General features: G+C 40.7%; 1 protein-coding gene across 2 annotated transcripts in view; it reads right to left on the reverse strand.

Annotated features, from left to right (window-relative positions):
* Nucleotides 1-27,015, reverse strand: part of LGR5 (leucine rich repeat containing G protein-coupled receptor 5) — a 125,729-nt gene that overhangs the window by 41,820 nt on the left and 56,894 nt on the right. For both annotated transcript variants that reach the window (XM_044227592.1, XM_044227591.1), the window contains exons 3-4: nt 12,400-12,471; nt 1,965-2,036 (exon numbers count right to left, since the gene is read on the reverse strand). In XM_044227592.1, coding sequence (XP_044083527.1) covers nt 1,965-2,036; nt 12,400-12,471 — 144 coding nt within the window. The remainder of the gene's footprint in view (nt 1-1,964; nt 2,037-12,399; nt 12,472-27,015) is intronic.

A 27,015-nucleotide genomic window follows, 5' to 3' on the forward strand; every position in this document is an offset into this window, starting at 1 on the left:
TGTTTTTTTGTGAATCAGAAACCATCACGCAAGAGACACCTGGTGAACAGTAAATATGGAAACGGTAAGAAACCAAATCCGGACACCTTTATCAGGAAGGCACCACCCAGTTTGAGCGAACAAAAGATTCCTGGTTTTCTCTTTCTCAAAGAGTTCACTTCTGTGTGTGTTCTGTTTGTGATCTTCTTTCAGCTGATAGTGGCTTTTGGTTACAAACTCTTATCCTTGTATCTTCTGCCTCACAGCTGTTTAAAGTTCCCATTGGCCACTGCCATTATCTCGTTTTTCAGTGCAGCCCCTAGACCCTGTGCCCTTACACAGACGGCCCCACTTGAGAGCGTGTGGCCGCTCTGAGCGCTCCTTTCCTTCAGGAAAATGCTGCTGCAACAAAGGAGGAGTCATACTCGGATGGCTTTAGGGAGCCCTTGAAAATGCAACAGACTGGTCCCAGGCCACAAAGGGGCCCTTGTGGGCTTGTTTATCTATAGGCCCGTGAAAACCTAGGAAGTCACTTTGTTTGACTGGACTAAAAAGCTTAAAATGGTCTCAAGCACAGATTTGCTTTCATTAAAAAAAAAAAGATCAAAGGAGAAACGTATCATCTTCAATCTCACATTCCTCCTTCTCTTGAATCGCCTCAGTAAAAGGCATTAAGCAAACCATATGTAATTATTAACTGATGGATTCTTTTTTTCTGCTTCTTCTTCTTCTTCTTTTTTATTTTTTAAGAGGGAGGGGGGAAGGGCAGAGGGAGAAAGAGAGAATCCTAAGCAGACTCCCTTCTGAGCATGGAGCCCGACATGGGGCTCTATCTCACAACCTTGAGATCATGACCCGAGCTGAAATTGAGTCCAACGGCTCAACTGACTAATCACCCAGGTGCCCCAATTATTGCAATCTTTTTAATCCTTTTCAGCTAGAGTCTGCAATATTTATTTGGCTTTTTTATGCATTTATCTCCCTCAGCAGTCTAGACCAGAAACCAGTATTTTGCTTGACAGGTGTAAGTAAGATAAAAGCAGAGATTACACACGCATATATTGGAAATTATGCAGCAGATCATAAACACTGATACATTCTGACGAGAGGAAGATTTACTAGCCAACTGCTCGACAACTGCTCGAGGCATAACCTTGACAAATAATCACTGTAAACAATTGTTTATACCCCAAGCTCTAAAACATCCAGATGGTAAGAAAGTTCTTTTTGTGAGAAATAACTGATTTTTATTTATTCAGAGAGTCTAAATCAATGGAGAGTGGAAACTCCTGACAGAAAACTTGTGTATTCAGAATAAGGAACAATAACACCGCTGCTGTGTTATGTCTGTGGGTGTGTCTGTGTGTGAATCCGAGGTATGTGTGAGTCTATCTGGGGACTGTTGGTATGTTTGTATGTCTGTGTGGGGATGGGGAAGTTATGCAGGAAGGCTTTAAGACATACCGTTAGATCTTGGTTTATGGATATGAGAACTCCTGATGTCCATATGGAACTTTAAAAATTAAATCTTTATTCGACCCAGAAAACATTTTACTATAAGGCAGCTCAGATCATCTAAAAACAGAATAAACTGAAGATGCCAAGATGTCTAGACTGTGATACCCCTTTTTCTAGAAAAAAAGAGAAAGCATTCTCTCTGATTTGAACTCTGGAATGAAAATATTACATGGGAAGGCAGGGTGAGATCCTAGACATTCTGTCCTGTGATATCAGTATATCTAAGAACTTGTCACTGCAGGTGCTGTGCCTGAGTGTCTGACCTGAGTCAGTGTCCAAACTCCAACACTCATCCCTCCCGCATATATTGTTCAATGAGGCTCGAAGCATTGTTGCTCTAATGAAAAGTCTCCTTCACAACTTATTTAGGTATGGTCCCCAAATGAGGCACTGATTAAAGTGGCCGCTTGGACATTTCAGTGCCCCTTCCCACACTGATCCTGAGAACATTTGCAAGCAATACTTACAGGGACTGAAGGCTTCGCAAATTCTGCAGAGCTTCCGTCGGTACCTGTCTCAGGTGATTATTCTGCAGCATACTACCCATGAAAACAAATGAAGAAAAACGTTAAAGAAGGCTCACGATAACTGTGCCAGGCACTGTTCTAGGCGTTGCCCCCCCGCGCGGAGACCCCTGAGGCCTGACCTCCCGCCCCCGTGCGGAGACCCTGAGGCCTGACCCCCCCCCCCGCCCCCGCGCGGAGACCCTGAGGCCTGACGGGGAAACTGCAGAGCATAAGACCAAGTCTTGGCCCTTGGGGAGCTTAACGTTCCTGTGTGGAGTGAATGAGTCTATAAGATCAGACAAGTGATAGGTACCATGAACAAAGAACAAAACATGGATTTAGGATGGACGGCTACCAGGGGTGAGATTTTTATTTTAAAGGTGGTCAGGGAAGATCTTTCTTAGGAGGTGATACTTGAATGGAAACTAGAATGGAGTCGTGGAGTAAATCCTGTGGACATCTGGGAAGAATTTCTGAGAAGAGGGAGGAGTAAGTGCAAAGGCCCAGAGGCCAGAGCTTGTTTGACTCATTCAAGGAGCATCCAAGGATCATGGGAGAGGAGTGAGTGAGAGCAAGAGGTTGAGAGAAACTGAGGCCATCTCATGGAGGACTTGCAGGCCACAAAGAGGCTTTTTTTAAGTGTGGTGAGAAACTCCTATTGGAGGGTTTATGTAGGGAAATGATTGCTCTAATTTATGTTTTTATCTTTTTAAAAAATTTGAGTATAGTTGATACACAATGTAACATTAGTTTCAGGGTACAACTTACTGATGTACAAGTTTCTACATTATGCTATGTTCATCACAAGTATACCAACCATCTATTTCCATACATCACGATTACAGTATCATTGACTGTATTCCTTATGCTCTGCTTTTTATTCCTGTGACTTATTCACCCTGTAACTGGAAGCCGCTATCTCCTACCTCCTTTCACTGATTTTGCTAACCATCTCCACCCACCACCTCCCTCTGGCAACCGTCAGTTTTTCTTCTGTATTGATAGGTCTGATTCTGCTTTTTGCTTGTTCATTTTTTCAGATTCCACTTATGAGTGGAATCATGTGGCATTTGTCTATTTCACTTAGCATAATACTCTCTAAGTCCATCCATGTGGTCTCAAATGGTGTGATCTCATCTTTTTCATGGCTGCATAATATTCATACACAAATGCATGCACACAGACATACATTTTCCTTATCCATTCATCTGTGGATGGACACTTGGATTGCTTTCATATCTTGCTATTGTAAATAATGCTGCAATAAAGACAGGGATGCATATATCTTTTCAAATTAGTGTATTTGTTTTCTTTGGGTAAATACCCAATAGTGGGATTATTGGAACATATGGTATTTCTATTATTAATTTTTTGAGGAACCTCCATACTGTTTTTCCTAGAGGCTGTTCTGATTGACATTCCCACCAACAGTGTACAAGGGATCTCCTTTCCCCACACCTTCACCAACACTTGTTTTATGTATGGTTTAAAGGATCCCTCTGATGACTATATAAATTAGACAAAATGGTAATATGGCTACGGTAGGAAGCTATTAAAGATCTTTTCTCTTCTTGTGTGTGGTCATATTTTAATAGCAATTAAATTCTTTTTGTGAAGTAATGCGCTTTTGCTCGCCTGGATTCAACAGTTCTCAGAACATGAGGACTACAGAACAGTAACACCTGGTAACAATGAAATAAAAATATATCACTGTTAGTAGGGAAATAGCAAGGGAAAAAATTCCCATTAGATCCCTTGTACTTTGCTAGCTTATTCATAAATGTTTATAACACCATAAGTTCGCAGCCATTCTGTCTGTATTTCATGGTCTATGTAAGCCAGAGGCAGAAGACTATTTTAGGAAAGTAGATATTCTACAGACTGAGGAGGTCGCCCGCTTTACATTTGGATCTCTGAAAAAAATGTTCCCGTTTCTCTCCTTCCACTGCAGAAGTTTCTTTTCATGAGATGACTCGCTGGGATCCAACCCCACGTGTATGTCTGACTCTGAACTTGGTGTACGCTCCACTGCACTGCAAGCAGTCTCTTGAGCCATATTGGTTGAATGTCCAGATTCTCGGTTGGATAGTGTACGGAATGATTACAGTATGGATAAGAGTATGGGTTCTCGAATTGGTCTGCCTTTTCCCTGCCACCAGCAGTGTGGCCTCAGGGAAATCATCCAATTTCTCCACATCTCAGTGACCAATAATACCCACCTGAGGGCTTACTGAGATGATCTGATGAGTAAACGTATAGGGAACAATCTGTGCTGTACGGTAAGCATTCCACCAAGGTCAGCCCTTTTTTGTATGAATTGATAGACTCCTTGTCAAAACTAACAATGTAATGAGATCATACTGGATGTGACATTTTAATTAACCACTAAATAAAGTGAGCAAAAAAAAAAAAATCTGTGCCAGTAGTTCTCAGACTTCGGAAAAATCTGTGCCAGTGGTTCTCAGACTTCGGGGTTTATCAGAATCCACTGGGAGACTTATTAAAACCCAGAGTGCTGGGCCCACCCTCAAAGTTTCTGGTTCAGTACATCTGGGTAGGAGCCAGAGAATGTGCATTTCTAACCAACTTCCAGGTGATTCTGGTGCTGAAGGGCAAGGTGCCACACACTGAGAATTACCCTAAACTAGACCAAATGATTTCTGGTAGAATATTTTCACCTGAACTTGGGGCTACATTGAGCTTAGAGATAAGGCCAAAGTTTTATGTCTTTTAATTTAAAACCATTTAATCTCTTTGACCTTTGGTCACTTATCTGTATAATGGGAATATAATAAGATCATCTGACTGATAAGGTGTTCGAGGATTAAAATATGTAATGTGAGTTCATATACAAATGAGACACAAAAAATACTTAAAGTCATAAAATTCACACTTTTCTTATCATGTCTGATATTCTGTTTAGAAAGAACAGAATTGGGGCGCCTAGGTGGCTCAGTGGGTTAAGCCTCTGCCTTCGGCTCAGGTCATGATCCCAGGGTCCTGGGATGGCGTCCCACATCAGGCTCTCTGCTTGGCAGGGCACCTTTTTCCTCCTCTCTCTCTCTCTCTGCCTACTTGTGATCTCTCTCTGTCAAATAAATAAATAAACTCTTAAAAAAAAAAAGAAGTAAAACATGAGCTTTTAAAAGAAAAAAAGAAAAAAAAAAGAAAGAACAGAGTTATGTCACTTATAGTCCAGTAGTTTGCCAAAAGAATTTCATTATTGAACTTGAATTCAACTAATGTTTCATAAATTAAGAGTGTCAAATGTATTGCTTCCTTATGAACAAAGTCAAGTTTTAAGAAGACCTCACACTTCACATACCTGTCAGGGAATTGGGAAAATTGTAGCTTGAATTCCATATTTCACAATTTGCCTGAATATTAAAATTTCACATTTCTTGATTATTTTACACTTTTCCAAGTAGTTTTAATATATATAACATATATTATATATAGTTTTAATATATTATGTAAGTGTAACTCCACAGAAACGTTTTCTAAGTCACTCATTAATTGAGTGACACATTTAAATGATGGTAAGACACAGATAATGGACTTAATTGATGTCTAAACTTTGTAGGTAATACATTACTGTACAAAGTGTTTATTGAATAGTCTTTCTATGCTTTGCTAACCAAACAGTGAAACTATTAAAATGTGGACTTCCTAAAAAATTGGAAAATTGGAGTAGAGAATAAGAGATATTCAGGTGGTTTTCCTTCATTAAGTATTTGCAAACTGTCTCCAAAGTTTTATACATCTTTATACAAGTTTTTAAACATCTCCGAGGTTTTATACATTCAGAAAACAGAACTTAAGTGAGCTTTGCTGATGATAATTTTTAAACTACTCCTGAACTACCTCTTGGCAATTTAATTTTTGGATTACTTCTACCAGTAAAATACAAAAATATAATTTTAAAAAATCACTTAAGTCCTGATTTTCTTCCTAAAATAACTTCTGTTTAATTACTTTTAAATGACAAAACATGAGCAAGTTATCTCCATTATATCCTTATAAGTCTCCAGTGAGTTAATTAGAAAATTCCGTTTTTGTTTAAGATATCCTAGTGGGAGACAAAACAATTAAAGGGTTTATAGCACTATGGAGTGCAATTAAAACAGAAAGCATTCACAACACGGCTGCTGATTTCTTTCGCAAATATTCCTTTATTCAGTGCATTGAATATAAGCAGAAAGCACCATAAACTGGATATGGGTTTAGGCAATTTTAGCTTCATATTTATCATTCGCATACGGGCGAGAAAAGAAAACGCTTTCTCTAGAGACAAAGGATGGTTGCATGTTTTCTTAATTTCTTTCCCTGATCTTAAAATATCAAAAATTTTAAAAATTAAAAATATTTAAAAATTTAAAATTTATTTTAAAATGTATTTAAAAATCTAAATATATTTGAAGTATTAAAAATTTAAGATATTCACTATTTCCTACAGCATCCCGAGCTTCTTAATAATACAATGTTTGGTTATCTTTTTTGCCAACAGGACTAATTGAGAACAGGTATAGCGCAGCACAGGGAGATGAAATTATATGTTACAAAGGGATTTCATCACAGTTGATGGCTTGATCCTTTGGTATTCCTTCTGCCTAATTGTTTTGTGTTTAGAGATCAAGTAGCTGCTGAGACTCTGTTATAGGTCTACATGCGAACGAGAGAATTTGGGCTCCTTGTACTTTTCCCCAGTTAGTTTTACCCATCACCTCCACGGCTTTGGTTCTGGTGCTGGGGGGTAGAATGAGAAGCTCTTCCTTGACTGAATGGCTTACACGAGAAAATGAACCTTGGCGGAAGAAAGCCTGGTTCAGAATTCCACTGGACTAGGTATTTTGCAATGCAGAACCAATAACTTACTAATATTCTTTTATGAGGCCAGTATACAGGAGTAATCTTAAATATTGGTGAACTTCCAGAGTTCACAGTAGCAAGATTTCAGATATAACGGAGTCCTAGCCAGTGAGAGCTGTTGCTGTCTTAATATTCTCAGTGGACTAGATTACTCTTCTGTCTGTCTGTTTGTCTGTCTCTCTCTCTCTCTCTCTTTTTTTTTTTTTTTTGGACAAATGCCCTCCTTTCCCTCTCTATGCTGCTCATGGACCCAGATGGATATGTTTTATATTACCTTTCTTACCATGCTATACTGTAATCAGTTATTTCTTTCTTCCAATGGCTTTTGGACTTTACAAAACATCTGGAAGAGTTGCCATGAACATAGAAACAGGGTTGTCTTGTTTTGCATTTTACCTCTAGCACTGTGGTCTCAACACTTCTGGACCCAATTCTCCCTTTAATCCCAATACTTTATAATGCCTTATCTCTTTTATTTAGATAACATTCATAAAAATATAGCCTATTTACACACATCATTTTGAAGGAAAAAAATCAATATAAGATACTGCCCTAACTATATTATGAAGGACCAATAAAAGAAATGTATAATAAAGTGATACACGTGTCGTTACACACATGATGTTCGGATAGGAGACATCTTTATGAACAAGTCAGACGTTTGCCTCTCCTTTTAATGAATAAGGTTGGGTGTGAGAGAAGCCCCATGATCAGAAGCTATTTTGGACAAGAACAGGGAAATGAGATTAGAGGCCTAGATACATACTAGAAGAAGAACTAGAGTTAAGATAGATAACAGACTGTACTTATATAGGACAGAAGGAAACAACCTTTATTAAAATAAAGATAACATGCTAAGGCAAATTTTAGACGTCATAAGAGAGAAAATCAGGAAGTGTTATACTCTCGCAGATGAGCATGGATATTTTCACAAATGACTTCCTTATAGAGAAGAGTAGTGTTGAAATAATTCTCCCCTAGGACAAGATAGGGTTGAAGTGAACACTCATCCTCCTAAAGCTCCATCATATGCTGAGGCAAGCATTCATTCCCCAGTACTTCAAGAGGTCCTGGAGAGCATACAGACAACAGCGAATTGAAGCCAAATTGGAAAAAGAAATAGCACAACATTGCTTTCATAGCAGTCGGGTGGTAGACACTGCTGGATAATGGAAGAGCAAGATTAAAAAAGCATCAGGTCATCCCCAAATAAATAAACCATTATATAATCATCATAGGATTTTTAGGACCACTCTCCAAAAATTTTTAAAGGCCAAAATATAAAGTATTTATTAAGCAACATTTGTTAATGAAATTCAAGAGAGCCTTATCCTGACGTTTCATGTTTCTCTGCTAATTTCACGGCAATTATTTTTAAGAAGTCTTATGCTTCCACAATTATATATCTTTAATTTTTAAAAATATTTTATTTATTTATTTGACAGAGAGAGAGAGACACTGAGAGCAGGAACATAAGCAGGGGAAGTGGAAGAGGGAGAAGCAAGCTTCTTGCTGAGCAGGGAGCCCAACCCAGGGCTTGATTGCAAGACCCCAGGATCTCGACCCAAGCCAAAGGCAGATGCTTAACAAGTGAGCCACCCAGGCGCTCCATACCTTTTAACTTTTTTTGTGTGTGTGGCTTTGGAAGTAATTCTACTGCACTAACACAATTTTCAACAAAATATGTGGTTAGACACAATGAGATACCACCTCTCACCAGTCAGAATGGCTAAAATTAACAAGTCAGGAAATGACAGATGCTGGCGAGATGTGGAGAAGGGGAACCCTCCTACACTGTTGGTGGGAATGCAAGCTGATGCAGCCACTCTGGAAAACAGCATGGAGTTTCCTCAAAAAGTTGAAAAAAGAGCTATCCTATGACCCAGAAATCGCACTACTGGGTATTTACCCTAAAGGTACAAACGTAGTGATCCGAAGGGGCACGTGCACACGAATGTTTATAACAGCAATGTCCACAACAGCCAAACTATGGAAAGAGCCTAGATGTCCATCAGGAGATGAATGTATACAGAAGATGTAGTGTATATACACAATGGAATACTATGCAGCCATCAAAAGAAATGAAATCTTGCCATTTGTGACAACATGGATGGAACTAGAGGGTATTATGCTTAGTGAAATAAGTCAATCAGAGAAAGACAATTATCATATGATCTCCCTGATATGAGGAAGTTGAGAGGCTTTGGGGGGTAGGAAAGGAATAAATGAAACAAGATGGGACTGGAAGCGAGACAAGCCATAAGAAACCCTTAATCTCACAAAACAAACCGAGGGTTGCTGGGGGGGAAGGGGGGTAGGGCGAGGGTGGCTGGGTTATGGACATTGGGGAGGGTATGTGCTATGGTGAGTGCTGTGAAGTGTAAACCTGGCAATTCATAGATCTGTACCCCTGGGCCTAATAATACATTATATGTTAATAAAAAAATTAAAAAATTAAAAAATATGTATTTAGAAATCATATAATACCTGAAATAGACAGGATACATAAACTGAATTGTTCAATGATTTTAACAGAATATATTTATTCCATTTAACTTTTCCTGTACAAATCATAAGGCTTATGCAGAACTTCTTGTAAAACCTTTTAGTATTCTTATGCATGAAAATATTATTGATTTACACTTGGCCTGGAGGGACAGACAGAAGTCAGGTTAGATATGGGAGAATCTTTTATACCAGGCTGAGTAGCACATCACAGGACAATTTACTTCACGTCGGTCATCTGGAAAACCAAAGATGTTCCCCCAAATTTCCAAAACACTGTGTGGCAGGCAGAATGACTGCGGTTGAGAACCATTGTTCTCCTACCAAAATACTTTCAGAATATTTGACAATTGAATTTGCTCATTGAATATTAGTGTTTAAGTCAGCAAAGTAAATGGACGCATGAATTCAATTCCTGGTAGGGGTCTTGCTCCTCCAGATCCCTCTTCACATGCACAGCGATCTAGCTAAACTGCCAAGTCCGAAACTGCCATTGCCATGCTTCCAACTTTCCCTTGGATCCTCAGCGTGCCCAGAACAGGATCATGGCCATGCATTTTTGACATGACATAAAGGATCTCTGGGACCTTTCTATGTCTTACAGGAAGCCAACTCTAAACCATCAGACCAGACTAAATGTTCCCCATCCTTGGGAGTTTCACAGTGTCCTACACATATCTCTATCATACTTTTTAGATGAATCAGAGATCTGTTTGTCTTTGTCCTACTATCCTGATCCCACAACCTAGCACTACAAATAAACTCTTCAAGGGCATGGGTCATACTTATTGATCCTTGTATTTTTAGCAATAATCTGTTCAATGCCAAACACACACACACACACACACACACACGCCACACACTTTTTCTCTCTCTCTCTGTAGCTCAGTACACCCAAAATACATTTTTTAAGTGAATTAAAATAATTGATTCTAGTATAATTTATTTAACAAGTATCCAAAATGCTTTGTGGCTCATATCTCAACACTGAAAAAACATTACCTTACTTGTCTTATCTAAACTTGATTTATTTATGATGCATTTTTAAAAAGATTTTTATTTATTTATTTGACACAGAGAGAGAGAGATCACAAGTAGGCAGAGCAGCAGGCAGAGAGAGAGGGGGAAGCAGACTCCCTGCTGAGCAGAGAGCCCGATATGGGGCTCGATCCCAGGACCCTGAGATCATGACCTGAGCTGAAGGCAGAGGCTTAACACACTGAGCCACCCAGGCGCCCTATTTATGATGCATTTTAAATGGTTCCAAGTATTTTGCTGAGTTCATGGAGATACAGGTGCATGTAAGAGTACGTGCTACAACTCACAATTTCACTACACAATGAATTCACATTAGTATTCAGTAATATGACTACTTAAAAATATTTCTGCCTAGGAGCGCCTGGGTAGCTCGGTGGGTTAAGCCTTTGCCTTTGGCTCAGGTCATGATCTCAAGGTCCTGGAATTGAGCCCCGCATCAGGCTCTCTGCTCAGCAGGGAGCCTGTTTCCCCCTCTCTGCCTGCCTCTCTGTCTACTTGTGATCTCCCTCCCTCTCTCATATAATTAAATAAAATCTTTAAAAAAATATTTCTGCCTAGGGACGCCTGGGTGGCGCAGTTGGTTGGACGACTGCCTTCGGCTCAGGGCGTGATCCTGGAGTCCCGGGATAGAGTCCCACATCAGGCTCCCAGCTCCATGGGGAGTCTGCTTCGCTCTCTGACCTTCTCCTTGCTCATTCTCTCTCTCACTGTCTCTCTCTCTCAAATAAATAAAAAAAAATAAATAAAATCTTTAAAAAAAAAAATATTTCTGCCTAATAGCCAAAACAAGTTAAGGGTAAGAGGGACCAAACTCAACCACCCAAGCAGACCAAACGATGGTTTGGCTGTTAAGTTCAATTTTTAGCAAAAGGTTCAATTTAAATAGAACTGCTTTTCTCAGAGCCTACGTATCCCTTAGGTCAATAAAATGCAATTTCCATTATGGAGAAATATATCAAATGCCTTCTTAGAGTTTATAACTTTTATCTCAAAGAAAGGGAATAAAATCAGGATATTCTCTCAGATAAAATTTTCCTGGTATGACTTTCAACTTATGTTACCTATTTTCTCTAACTAGGTGACTTTTTTTTCCTGCAAAGAATAAAGTGAAAGAAAATTGAGGAATGAGAATTAGAAGAAGGAGGTATTCAGTAATAATGAGTTTTCTGATGAACCAGCTGGGAAGTTGGATATTAAATAATAAGAAAACCACTCTTACAAGTCCCGATGAATGAACAATTCTCAATTAAATAACTACTCACTGAATCTGTTACGTACTTGGCTTTTCTCTATTCACAAGAGGAACATAAACTTGGTAGTGTTTTAGCTAATCCTTATTCAGTGCATTAAACGGAAATAAGCTTGACAAATGGTTTGAGGCTGCGGTCTCATTATGTCAGCATCATAATGATTTATTCACTTGGTGATCAAAATGATTCAAGGAAGTGTCCCCAACTTCATTACATAAAAGGAAAGGGATATACTGTCTTAGAAGTCTGAGTTGATAAGTTGCTTCTTTAGAGGCAATTTTAGATTTTATTTTATTTTTTTTATTTTAAAGATTTTATTTATTTATTTGACAGAGAGAAATCACAAGTAGGCAGAGAGGCAGGCAGAGAGAGAGGGGGAAGCAGGCTCCCTGCCGAGCAGAGAGCCCGATGCGGGACTCGATCCCAGGACTCCGAGATCATGACCTGAGCCGAAGGCAGCGGCTTAACCCACTGAGCCACCCAGGCGCCCCAATTTTAGATTTTAAATTAGGACAGGAGAGAGGGACTTTTTTCACACACGGACCCAGCCAGGTATAATGCGATCCTGCAGCACCAATGAAGGTGGACTTGAATTTAAATGAGTTAGCCTATGGTTCTGAATAGCTTATTAGAGGGATTCAGTCTTTAGGAGTTAATTAGCATCCACTTGACACTAAAATCTGAAATATAACACATAAAAAAGAAATATAATAAAGAAGACCCTGTTTACTTACAGAACTTTAAGACTGTAAAGGCCAGCGAATGCTCCATTGGGAATGTATGTCAAAGCGTTTCCGGCAAGACGTCTGTGGGTTTCAAGGGAGAGGAGAGACAGTGAGCAAAGTTCTCTTGATGTGGAATTCATTTAGTTGTTAAGAAATGCAACAGAATTTTGTACAAACCACAAATGCCAAAAACAACTGTGTAAGGAGCCTTGTCTTGTTATATTTTGTGAAAAGCTTCTGTAAATTTCTAATCAAAAGGCTGGCGAAAGGAGTGCCTACCAAGAAATATAATAAATTACCTATTATACCATAAATCATTTAATAGCTTCGACTATGTAGCTCTCCTTTCTAAAAATTTTTTGACAAATGTTAACATTGTATGATAATCTTCAGAAATTGTAATGTCAAAATGTGATTGCTATATGATTTTTATAATTTTTCTTTAGAAGCCTAAATAAATCAGATAGTCAAACATAAGAGTATTAGAAGCCTAAATAAATCAGATAATCAAACATATAAGAGTATTTCTGTTGCCATTATCCCACAAAATACCCAACTTTGTTGCTAAATCTGGCAAATAAGAATGAGACTATCAGAGTCCGTTTTTTCTAAACTCTATCGGAAAAGGGTAAAGTACTTTTAATCAATGGTTTAATTGAGCAAAGCCTTAAAAAACTGAAAATAGAGAGTAGTTAGGGTCAAAGACATTAATATGGTTTATTTAGTGGAAAGTTCTGAAATCATTAACTGGTAAAATTTAAAGAGTGCATAATATTTTTCTAACTGGGAAACAATCAAGGTGAGAATGTACATAAAAAGATCGACAAGGTGTGGTACTGGAAACATCGGATTCAGTACTTTTTTGGCAGTCACATCAAAGCCATAACCTCAGGGGTTAGATGGAAAATCCAAAATGGAAAATGGAAAATCCAAGAACAGCACAGAGACTCAGAAGAGCACAGGACCTTTTAAGGAGCTAATCACATTGTAGAAGGGTGGGTAAAACCGGCAATCAAGACACTCCCGTGTTTTCTTGACGGAGATGGAGGTGGGAGTTAAAGGGTGGAAAGGCCCACTTGGCCAGTGTTTATTCCCGAGGGGCTGAACAGCTTTGAATTTATATTTTGATATTATCTCCAAATGAGAGGTAATTCAGTTCCACCGAGTCCCACGGATGGGACTGAACTAAGCCATTCAGCATATGACTTCAAATCTGTGTCCTAGGGCTAGTCCACCTCCACCAACAATCAGCTGTGAGTATCGAAATAAATATTATCTCCTAAGCAGAACCTCTGAATAGCATTTTTGGTATGTGTATTAGAAAGCACAATTTTCTCCATCCAAATTAAATTGACAAAATGAAAATGTATCACCATTTTTGTAATCTCAGTTTCACTATTGTTTTGTTTGTTTTAATTAAAAAATATATAACAAGAAACTGCCAAGAAGGTCTGCCTGTTCTGGGTCTGCAACACCGACTTGCTAAGAGCCGTGAAGTAAGTTTATACTCCTGAGCTTCGTTTTCTCACTAATTACACGGAACAGTAAGATAAAGGAGCTACTCAGGTGCCTTCTAGCTCCTAAGCTCTGGGACTTCTCGGTCTCATCTTGTGTTTGTGTTTGTGCCTATTTTCCTTCTCTCCTCCTGTACTTGTACCTCCTTGTACTCCTCCTGCTTTCCTCATGGTGCCTAAAGATGTCTTTCTCAAACTCGAAATAAATTTAGTGGCTTGGAACAGAATTAAGAAAAAGAAAGCAGAAAAACAACAGACTGCATTTTCTAGTCTAGTAGCAATATCACTTTATGAAAAGCTTTTTTATAATAAAAAATTTTTAAAATTTTCATTTTAGGAAAGCCTTGTTTCAAAACACGTTTGTGAAACTGGACTGAGGGGAAGAAGTGGATGTCTTCCTGCATATGGTCAGACGAGTTTGAAGGCCACTAGCCTAGAGCACAAGAAGACATCCAACAGATGTATGCCAGTAACATCTAATTCGGCTAATATTAAACCAGGGTGGTTTCAGAGGTGTTTTGTTTGTTTCCTATTAAGTTGTCTCACTAGAAAACCTTCTTCAGACTCTCACAACTACCCTTCCGTCTCGTCTTCCACACCGACTCTCTCCCTACACCCACTCACTCTGTGTCGCTGATCGTCTTTGTGAAGCCAACTCTGATTACATCATGACCCTCTTCAAAATCCTTTACCAGTTTGCATCCAAATGAAAAGAAATGCGAAGTGCTCAGCTCCCTCTCCACAATTTCCTGATCCCTGTTTATGCTGTAGCTCCACGAAACTATGGGGCTTGCTTTTCTGAGACGTGCCGTCCACCATCTCCCTTCCGGCCCTTTGCTCTATCTAAAATGTTCTCTCTCCTCTCCCTTCCTGTCTCTCAGAGCAATTTTATTTCTCATCTCATCCGTCAAAATAGACGGATGGGCAATCTGTCTATTTTGAACCACTCTGGTAGCACTTTGTGTCTCTCTGTGGGTTTGCTGACTACCTGTCCTGCCGCACACATTCCCCCACCAAAGTGGGAATTCTTTCTGTTTCTATTAAAGGGTCTTGCATAGTGTCTGAAACAGAATATGCTATCCAGTAGTGTCCAGCTAATTATCTGAGTAGAGACCACTAACTGTCCCCAGCACCCATGGCCCCCTCCTTCTAGAATACTTCCCCTATCCAGAGTTTAGTTTCCAGCTAGTGTAATCTCTAGCTGGGGGACCATATACTCTGCTAAAACTCTGGACTACAGAGACTACACTTCCCGGTCTTCTTTGCATCCGAACACGGTAATGCAACCAACTCTGGCTGTGAGCAAAGTGAAAGTGTGAAAACTCCTGTGTCATCTCCTTTGAAGGACCACTCACCCCCAGTTTTATCTATTACAGGAAATCCCTGCAGAAGTGGTACTGGCAAGACAGCACTAATGATTCTGGTGTGGAGAACACTTGAAAGAAGACAGAACAGGTGCAGCGAAAGAGCCAGAAGGAGCCCGAGCCCCTAGATGACTTTAGGGAGCAGCGCTATCCCCATGCGCTGGCATCCACTTTGGGTGAATTACAGAATCCGTTACCATCTGCAAGCAAGTCTGTGACTGAAGGATTATTACCTGGCAAGACCAAGAAACCTTCACTGTTGGAGACTTTTCTAGATGCCAGGCTCAAGAAGCCATGCTTGCAAAACTGTTCCAAACAGCAGCATCCACTCTCCGCTCTTTATCTTCCTATTTTCCTCATATCATGAGGTTGCACTTGGCACCCCTGAACGCTCACCACTGTTGCCTGTCGCTGTTTTGAACAGTCACGCTAAAGTCGGAAGACTTTTACTTTACCATTCCTCCAAGCAATCTTTGCAGCTCCGACAAGGATTTATAGAGGGCCTGCTCGGTGTGGGCACTGCTGTCTGTGCAGAGATGCAGCAGTGAGCCTCTGACTGCACGGAGCTCTCTTTCTTTTTTTTTTTTTTAAAGATTTTTTATTTTATTTATTTGAGAGAGAGAGACAGTGAGAGAGAGAATGAGCGAGGAGAAGGTCAGGGAGCGAAGCAGACTCCTCATGGAGCTGGGAGCCTGATGTGGGACTCGATCCCGGGACTCCAGGATCACGCCCTGAGCCGGAGGCAGTCGTTTAACCAACTGCGCCACCCAGGCGTCCCCGGAGCTCTCTTTCTAATGTGGAGAGATGGTCATTAATGGAAACACAAAGGAAGACCACCACACACACAGACTGAAAAATAATCAAGGCTAGGGAATGAGAGCAATGTGGAGGGCAGTGGACTATTCTTTAAAATCAGATGGGCAGGGAAACCTGTCTGCTCAGAGGGCATTTCAGCGGAGGCCCTGAGACATGAGGGTATGTATGTGAAGGGAGGAGCCATGCAAGGGCCCTGTGGTGGGAGTGGGCCCGGTGGGATCCGGAAGCTGCATGGAGGGCAGCAGGGCTGGAATGGAATGATGGAGGGAGCAAGCAGCAGGGGGGTGAGGGGGCTGTGGGGGGTGAGGAGGAGGGGAGTGTAGAGAGGCATCCAGAGCCACTTCATGCAGGGTGCTGGAGGCCACAGGAAGGGCTCTGGCCAGGAAAGGGGATGCGATCAGACCTGTGTTTTAAAGTAGTTTTTCTGGGGATGCCTGGGTGGCTCAGTCGGTTAAGCATCTGCATTTGGTTCAGGTCATGATCCCAGGGTCCTTGGGACTGAGTCCTGCATTGGGGTCCCTGCTTAGCGGGGAGTCTGCTTCTCCCTCTCCCTCTGCCTCTCCCCCCTTCTTGTGCTTGTGTGCTCTCTTGCTCTCTCTCTCTAACAAATAAAGAAATAAAATCTTAAAAAAAAAATAAAGTGGTCTTTCTGATGGGAGATTTTAAAGGGCAGCACCAGGGATGACCGGAGCAGCTCAGGTGGGAGATGCTGTGGGGTACCGGTGGCCAGATGTGGTGGGCTCTGGTGCAGAAGAAAGAAAAATCCAACCGGCAACCTACTAGGGCTGGGCGCCATGGAGGCAGCTTAAGAGAGCAACATCTTGGGACGCCTGGGTGGCTCAGTTGGTTGGGCAGCTGCCTTCGGCTCAGGTCATGATCCCAGCATCCTGGGATCGAGTCCCACATCAGGCTCCTTGCTCAGCAGGGAGCCTGCTTCTCCCTCTGCCTCTGCCTGCCATTCTGTCTGCCTGTGCTTGCTCTCTCCCTCTCTCTCTCTCTGATAAATAAATAAAATCTTTAAAAAAAAAAAAAAAAGAGAGAGCAACATCTTACATTTACGGTTATATCACATACAACTTGCAGTCATTCGCCTAGTTCCCCAAAGTACTACGTGTAACACTGAAGTAAGGAACAGTGTGTGACTAAGAGCTGCTTATCGAATTCGTGCAGACTCAGGCTTGGTTGATGATCACATAGGACTTAACTAATCAGACTGGGCTGACTAAGAATGGTAAATTTCACCAAAAGTCCCTAACTATCCCTGTTCACGGTCCTAACTTCACAGACCATTTCAGAGTCCTAGGGCAGAACTTTCAGACGAATGCCTGTAACTCTTACTGCTGCTCATGTGTCCAGTGTCCTCACATAGCTTCGATGGTCCCTGAGACGTTTGTTGACTTTGGAAATGAAAAGTGAATGTATTTTATTAGTTGAAATTATTGTTAGGGCAGATACTTTCCTTTACATTTCCTGAAGTATAGCTTATTTCTCATGCACTGTTTTTCTTTCCTGGGCAAGAACTTTCATAGCCCTTGAGTCTGTATTCAGAACGAACCTGTGGAACCACAAACCTTTGTTATTAGGGGGGGTTTGTCGTAAAGGAATTTCTGATGTGCTCTTAGCTATTTGCTGGGCTGGTGGAGGATCTATCTCATTGACAAAATCAACAGTTTAAGGAAATCACTGGATCCTTCTCATTTTTTTACCATGTGGGATGGCTTTAGGAATTCTAAAATTAAATACATATAAACTATGGGGGGGTAAAAGGCTTTCAAATGAATACATGAATAATCAGAACTGCACACAAATCTTTCCTGTAACGATCTGAACTAACAAATTTTTGGCAACTATGTCCCAAACCCCAGAGACCCACATACCATTTGTCTGAGAGGTAGATTTTTTTCCTGTTTCTAAAATTATTTCATGGGAATATCTCTTCCATCGTCCTTTTTTCTATAATAAGATACAACTTAATAAGGAAAACTTTGATATTTTTATATAAAAATGTTTTTATTCTTAAAGATACTACTACATATATAAGACCCATATCATCCTACTATTGTTAGTGTTACTGACTAACTGCCATAAAAAGAAAAAAAAATCAAATTATAGTTGACATGCCTCTTCAACTAAATCATACAAGTAGATATTTTGGTGTTAACAACCGATTAAAATATCTTTGAGATTCTATGTTTCTTTGAATCTCTATAGTAGTTTGAATCTCTAAAATAAAGAAACCCAAAGGATTTTTTTTTTTTTTTTTTGGTAGCCTTATTTTGTAAAAAATGGAGGGACCAGAGCAAAGCAACCAGATGTGATCTCTGATTATTTCTTCTCTCTGGATGTTGGCCTGGACAGGGAGAGGCATCTGGGTAAATGGGGTGTGTACCGAGAGAGGAAGGGGTGCTCGACCCTGCTGTTTGGCTGAGAGCCGCAGGGAAATTACCATGTGGGGAACCATGGTCCAATGTGGGTTTCCCTGGCTGAGTTCCAAAGGCAGAGGAGCATTTGCAGAGCTAAGTGAGAGGGCCTGGCAAGCTCTACCAGGCCTCCTGGGTCAGTTCTTTTAAGAAACTTTTGCCTTGTAATTCTTAGGGTGGATTGTTTGTTTTACCCCTTCCCTTTTTGATTTTCTTTCTTCTCACCATTAGCATGCAATCGAGCTTATAAAAGTCCCTAAACTTCCCTGGGCCCCACTTCACTTATTCTTTTAAAATGATAAGGTACTTTCACACGTTTTTCTGCCCTCAAACTGTTTTTCTGTTACACAGACATTTCCTACATAACTTCTCTTTCCTTCCTCCTCTTCCCTCTAAACTGCTGTTTTCTTCTTGTTTATTATAAGATTTCCTTATTACACACCACTAACATTTTATTTTATTTTATTATGATTTTTTACATAACACTTTTAAAAAGATTCACTTATTTTAATTTTGGGGATGGAGGGGAAGAAGGAGAGGGAGAGAGATAATTTTAAGTAGACTCCCTACTGAACACGGAGTCCAACACGAGGCTGGATCTCACTACTCCTAGATCATGAACTGGGCCAGGATCAAGAGTCAGATGCTTAACTGACTGAGCCACCCAGGTGCCCTATGTAATGTCTCTTAAAAAGATTTATTTATTTATTTGAGAGAGAGAGAGGGGGAGAGAGAGAGATGGGGGGGTGCATTGGGGGAGGGGCAGAGGGAGAGAATCTTTAAGCAGACTCCCCATTGAGCACAGAGCTGAATGTGGGGCTCAATCCCATGACCCAGAGATCACGATCTAAGCTGAAACTGAATCAGACCCCTAATCGAATGAGACACCCAGGTGCGCAACCAACCCCTATCCACCATGTGACATTTTAAAAAGCATTTTCCCATACTTTGTATCAGGAGATGGATCAGAGATTATTCAGTCCATATTTTGTAGGTAAAGACACCAAAGCTCAGAAAGGTTTTATGTAAATGAAAGACATTGTCCCTTTCCCAGCTTTATTTAAACATAATCTAGTCTTCTGTCAGGGGGCATAGAAGTTATGCAACAGCAGGACTGCTTAAATAATCAGAGCAGAATGAACTTGAATGAGATAACCCTTAAAAGAAGTTAAAAGAAGACATTTCTGGGGCGTTTGGGGGTGTCAGACTTGAGTTTCGGCTCAGGTCATGATCTCAGGTTTGTGAGATGGAGCTCTGAGTCGGGCTCCATGCGGAGAGTCTGCTTGAGATTTCCTCTCTCCCTCTCCCACTGCTACCTCAACTCTCTCTAAAAACAAACAAACAAACAAACAAACAAATAAATAAACAGATAAATAAAATTTAAATCCAGCCATTTCTTTGAGTATTTTTTCCCCCCAAAGATTTCATTTATTTGAGAGGCAGCCAGCGAGCACCAGCAGGGGGAGGGGCAGAAGGAGAAGCAGGCTCACCGCTGAGCAGGGAGACTGACCCTGGGCCCGATCCCAAGAACCTTCTTTGCATCCTCTTCTTTGGGTGCTTTCAATAGGCCAAGCACAGTACTTTGAAGCATACAAGCAGTATCTACCTTTTATTAGACAATTTGTAAGTGCCAGGTACAATGTTAAGTACTTTTTTTTTTTTTTTGGCAGAGAGAGAGAGAGCGAGAGCGAGCACAGGCAGAGTCAGCGGGAGAAGCAGGCTCCCCGTGGAGCAAAGAGCCCGATGTGGGACTCGATCCCAGGACGCTGGGACCATGACCTGAGCCGAAGGCAGCTGCTTAACCAACTGAGCCACCCAGGCGTCCCCAATGTTAAGTACTTTACATACATCGTGCTATTTATTATAAAATCACATTAAACAACATGATTGATTATTCCCCTCATACAGAGGGGAAACTGAGCCTAAGAGAGTTTATTTGCTCACACTTACGTAGAAAAGTTTACACAAGATAATTTGATTCAACATAGCGTTTTGGCTCAAAAATTTGAGTTTTTAACCATTACTTTGGATAAAAGTAGGTTCATCTGGAGCTTAGATGGTTAGGAAAAATCAGTCTAAAAACAGGAAGAACATAAGGACACAAATGGCTGTACCACTGGGGTTAAGGCCACAACAGAATTGTCCTCACTGCGTCTAACTCAGATTCCTCCACTGTCCTCCAGACCCCGTGCAATGGTATTGCTCTCATCACTATAACTAGGGATCTTTCTTCCTGCTAGCCCCCATCTTAATTCTCATCCTCTAAACAGAGATGTGACTCAAGTTTCTGTCCTCAGAGCTTTTCTTTTCTCCTCTAGTGGGTCTCCAACTCTGTCATCTCCCGAGAAGCCACAAAAATTCCGATTCCCAGGCCCCAACCCAGATTTAGTGAATCAGAATTTCTAGTGGGGAAGGATTCAGGAATCTGTATTTTGAAATAATAGCCCAGGTAATTTTAATAAGGGTAGAGAGCCACACTGGGAAACACAGAGCCTGTATCTTTTTTCAAGGTCTTTATCTGTTCCAGCACCTTAAAAAATCACCTCTTTTTGTTTTGTTTTGTCTTGAATCTCAAGCAGGCTCCACACCCAGTGCAGGGCTTGATCTCACAACCCTAATGTCATGACCTGAGCCGAAATCAAGAGTCAGATGCTTAACCAACCAAGACACCCAGGCGCCCCCAAAATCTCTTTGTAGACAACTCTGTAGTCATCATTTCTAGAACAGATTTATTGTACCCCAGACCCCCATTCCAACTGTTAGTGACATCTCTATTTGGATGTCCTATTGACACCTTACATGTAGTATATCCAGAACCAGACATCCTCTGCCTCCAAAATATCAGTTGTTCCCCTTGAATTCCCTGTTTCACCGACTGTGCCTCACGGGTCTCCTGGCATCTAACCTCATGACTCACAGTCATCTCTCACCTTCAAACTTCCCTTTTGGTCCCCATATTCAATCAGCTTATGAGTCCCTATCTGTCTTCCTGGATAGGATGCTTCCATATATCCCAGTGGGTCTCAGCCCACCTGTAGGGCTTCACAAAATACTGTCTGGGTCCCCACTGAGACCCATTAAATCAGAATCTCTAGGAATAAGCCCCAGTAATTAATAGTTTTAAAAATGCTTCAGGTGATACCAGTGCCTATGCAAGGATGGGATAAGCTCCGCCAGAAGCCTTTATGTCTCCATCCCTAGAAAGGAGGATTCATTTGTTACTTGTTGGGAGAATTAGGAGAAGAGATTGAAGGGTTTTTTTTTTTTCTTCTTCTTCTCAGTTAAAGGGTTTTAACAGTTACCCAGAAAAGACAGTAAGAACCTGACCTATGTGGTGATGAACTAGGGTCAACATTTGGGAAAGACAGTGTGGAATCATGAGCCCTGGATCTGGGAAACTGGAGGATACCAGGGGGTAAGAGAGGAAGAACTACAGAACAAAGGAAGTGAGTGACGGACACAGTGATCACAGGTTTGGATACGGATGCCGAGGGCAAGTAGGAGAGGCGAGAGAAAAAGCGTGGTGAGGGGCTGGACAAGGCAATCTGGTTCTGCACTTGTTAAGTTTTAAAGTATCGGTGGGGTAGGTCGAAATGCCACTTGGCAGATGATTCTCCAAGAGTGGTCCCTAGACTCGCAGTATCAGCGTCCCTGAGCATGTGATACAAATGCGAATTCTTGACTTCTCCCTCACTCCGCCCCACTTCTAACCTGCGGAAGCAGCTGTGGTAGGGCTCAGCGATGTGTGGTTTAGCAAGCACTCCAGATGACCCCGATCTCACCAGAAGTCGAAAACCACTCGCCTAGAGTAGTGGTCCTCAAATGTAACATGCATCAAAATCACCCGAAAAGCTCATTAAATTTCTGACTCACTAGGTTAGAATGGGGCACAGAATTTGCATTTCTAACAAATACACAGGTGGTGCCAATACTGCAGGTACAGGGAACACACTTTGAGAACCACTGGTCTAGCAGTAAAAGACAAAAGAACTCTGAACTAGAAATATTGATTTGGTGACCATCTATCTTAACAAAAATAGTTCAACTTTTGGGTTTCTTTCCCAGATGACCGCAGGTGTTTTCTAATGGGTCTGTAGCCTCCTAGCAGGTTCCTCTGCTTCTCTAAGTCTCTAAGTTCCTCTGCTTCTCTAAGAAATCTTTTAAAGTCATAAGTCCCATTATTTCACCAGCTGTAACAACCCTCCAATGGCTTTCCATTTGCTCTTATTTGAACTCTCTACTTAGCCTTACTGGTTAGGGTCCTTGCCTTTCTCTCCAACTCACCCGGTGTCAGTCCCTCTCCCTCTCACTCAATTTCAGTCACAATGATCTTCTTCCATGTCTACAAACGTGTCACATTCTTTCCTACCTCAGGACCTCCACTCACACTATTCTTTTGCCAGAAACATTCTACCCCAGCTTTTAGGACCACCAACTTCCCTTCATTCTCCTGATCTCAGTTTAGATGTCATCTTCTTAGAGACACTTTCCCTCCTTGTCCTCTCTTGTTATTTATTCTCCACCTGTGTTTGTGTCCGTCATCACTCTCGTTACAATCCTCAAATATCATGACGCTAGTTTCCTCATTTACTATGTCTCTCCGATGAGAGCGGGGACCTGTTGAATGAGCTAGTGAACCACAGTAGGTCCCATGTTCCCAGGGCTCAGTAAATATGTATTCAATGAATGAACTGAAAGTATCTGAGAAAAGAGACAATAAAATGATGTGCAATAATCTGGGGAATGTCTACATTTTATAGGAATTGTGGGTGGAGGAGAAAGGGTGCTAAAGAGAAAAAGAAGAGGAGCCAGAAAGATAAGGCACGTTCAGAACACTGCCAAAACGTCATAATGAAAGTTACATACACGTGTGCGCGCACACGCAAGGACAGATATCTAAATGTCTATCTCCAGCTATACAGACAGACGTTCGGGAGAGAACTAAAATAACTGCCATGAAATAACTTTGGAGAAAAAGAGTTTCCAAGAGGCAGTGTTTTTCATCATTTGTCAGATCAACGAAGATGAGAGACCAAACACTGTGACAAAGCCAAAGGGCAGGGAGAGCCTTCATGGGCATGAAGGTGTTTTCACTTTGCTAACACATCCAATATGTGACTTACAGTTTACCAAAGTTCTTTCATCATCATTTCATTTGATCCTCAGGAAAAAAATCTCAGAGGACAGGCAGGACAGCTCTCACCATTTTCAGCAACATGAGGAGGAAGTAGAAGTAACAAGCGTAGATTCTGCTCTCAGGAAGTTTGGTGGTATTTCTCATTACAAATTTCATCTGCAATAATTGGTATTACTATTTATATAGAGATTCCTCAAGGCCAACCATAATATGAGCAAATAGTTTCAGGGAACAATAGTAACTTAAAAACAGACCTCCCTAGAGCTTCTCATATTTCTTTGACGGCTAAATCGAGTATTTGATTCCAATAGCATCAGAATCTGGAAAGATTTTAAAATACTACTCGGAAACAAAGGCCTCCAACTCACACTGTTTAAAATGGTAACAGTTCATTTCCCCCTCTGGTTTAATCAGACACACGAATCTAAGTTTAATGGGGCCTGTAGATGTCAGCATTAGGCACGCTCTGCCATTAGCTTCTAAAACATCTGAACACACTCCAAGGGACCAAATGTAGGCTCTTCTGTTTGTCTAAATAGCGAACATTAACATAAGCCCCTGGTAGAACTGAATCAACAGAACAGAGAGAGACACTGTTGGAGAGAAATACAATTAGTGCTCAGGATGTTCAAATTCGGTAAAGAACTCTTCTGTGCTGATTGTATACATCCATTAAAGCTCACAGTTCGAAACAGCTTTTCTTTCCTAAGTCCTGGATCCCTGGGTTACCACAAAATCAGGCTCAGGAAATAGGAAAGGAAGAGGTCAGAATCTTCTCGAAGGTGTTCTTAGTTTACTAATAGAACTCGGTACGTGGATTAGAATTTAGCTAAGTTCTCTCATCATCCTTTCATTAGATTCTCAGAAGCATCTCCAAAGGCAGCCAGGGCAGTTCTTACCATTATCCCCTGAGGCCCAGGGAGGTCAAGTGGATTATTAGCTAGTAAATGGCAGGGACGGGACAAGACTCCTGGACTTGGCGTCCAGACACTGCGCTTTTCTCTCTATACGGCGCGGCCTTACCACACTCAATTATGGTTTTTGTGTTTTCCAAGAGGAAAAGGCTCTCCTTCCCCTTGCAGCAATAGGACATTTGGCCTATGCTTGTCTGGTCACCATGTAGATTTAAAAAAATAAGTTAACAGAGGATAAACACGACTTGAATGTGCCAACATACATGGCCCAGGTAGTAAGCATTCCGGCACCTCAGGAGGGAGAGGAGACCATTCAAAGTGATGCCTCTTATTCCTTCTAAATATTTGCCTCAGGCAAACACTTTCTCCAGGGCTGTAATATACATATATTTCTAAACACTGACTCAGTGAGTACCTGTAGGGCTTTATGGATTCTTAAGAGGATTTTAAAACCTGACACCTTTGTCTAGCTCCAGGGATGGATGAGGGATGAATTATGGCTGTCTACAGTTTGTAACACAGTTAAATGATTAAATCAGGGAAATGATTAAGTGTGGGTGATTTGTGCGAATGGGAAGAGTAGTAACTTGCCTTTATTAGTCATGATTTTTAAAAAATTGAGTTTTGTGGCAGGAGTTTTATTAATATCATTAATAGTATCAGTAGCAATGTCCCATTTTATGGCTATTAAATAAAGCGTAGAGACAAGCTGAATAAGCTGAATGAAAATACTTCTGGAATAGTGCTCTACCGTCATAACAAAAGATACATACACACACACACAATGACAGATCTCTAAGTCTGTATCTAGAACATATGGGAAGGGGAAAAAAGAGAGAGAGGGGAAAGCAAACCAAAGAGAACAAACTGAGGGTTGCTGGAAGGGAGGTGGGCAGGGGGATGGGTTACATGGGCATTAAGGAGGGCACTTGGGATGAGCACTGAGTATTGTATATAAGTGATGAATCAATAAATTCTACTCCTGAAACCAATTTTACACTACAGGCTAACTAACTAGAATTTTTAAAAAATTTTGGGGAAAATAATGTCCGTCTTTAGCTGTATGACTGTCATTTGCTAGTTCTGATAGTATACTATATGAAACAAATGGCTTAAGTGTATGCATGCTCTTGTAAAATATTCACTAAGGTTTTGCATCTGTTGAGCAATGCTAAATTGGCGATACATCTGAAAATTCTGATGATATTTCTCCATTGTCAACAATAGGTGATGGTAGTAAATTAATAACCTGAATATCCAATCTCATCCACTGGGTAGACAGCTCTCTCTCTTACTCCCTCTTTTTCATCCCTCCACATGTGCACAGACAGGCAAAGATATATGACAGAACTATCATTACAAAACTTGGTTTAAACAACACTTTCAAGAATTCAACTGTGGAAACCACTGTTCAGGTACTATTAGGGAAAATAAAAGCACAGAAGAACTACGCATAATTCCTAATGCTCCCTCTACTTTCTGAGATGTGGCTTTGAAGGTGAGGTTGAATCTTAGCCTTGCCTCTTGACACTGCATGATCTTGAACCAGTTCCTTAATTTTCTCTGTACTTCATCTTTTTTTTTTTTTCCCGGAATCTATGAAATGGGAATAATAAGAATATCCACCTATATGGTAGATATGCTAGGAGGATTCGTGGGAAAAAGTGTATAAAACATTTTGAACATGCATGGCACATAAACTAGGATTGTTGTCATTATAATATAGTATTATTTTGAAGACCTTATACTCTAGAAGAGAATAAAGAGTTACACGTAGCTAAGTCTAGTAGAAACTATCTGCAGCATAACAGAGGCATAATTGCAATGCTCTACAAAATAGTTGCTTTTTTGTTATGGTTTGTTTTGTTTTAAACACACCACCCCCCAAATTAGCCTTGGGAACAAAAGAATAAACCAAGCAGAGTTGATCATTTCTCCAGATTCTATAAATATTATCCCCTTTTGCTGCGAAATGAATAATGATGTCTTCAAAACATCAGTCAGATGCAACACAGAATTATATATGAGAAAGTGGTCTAGCTTTTGAATTATGCTCGGCCAGCTCAGCAGAGGGAATTCCAGAAGAGAATGAAAAACTAGAATGAATAGCCCTTTAAGGGTCTCCTCTATTTCTGAAATTCTATGATTTCACGGTCAAGACACTTAATGGAGTTTCCAGATATAAATATAAGACAATACAGAAAAATATCTTTTTCAAATGGTAGTTCCCTCCCTCTTTTTTTTTTTCCTTGACTTTTCTCAATGATCTTTTGAAAAACTGGCCTTGGAACAGAATTAACATTTACCTCCTGAAGAAAGAGGAGTTATTTAGAATGAGTTGGGGTCACTGAGGGAGGAATTCTATTAAACAAAGTCCTTGGGGAAAGACTTTATTGATTCCGTTTGGGGTCTAAAGCGGAGGTGCATGTTGACACAGAACGGAAGCCTTGTACTATCGCG

This window comes from Neovison vison, chromosome 12 (assembly GCF_020171115.1).
Source record: "Neovison vison isolate M4711 chromosome 12, ASM_NN_V1, whole genome shotgun sequence".
NCBI lineage: Eukaryota > Metazoa > Chordata > Mammalia > Carnivora > Mustelidae > Neogale > Neogale vison.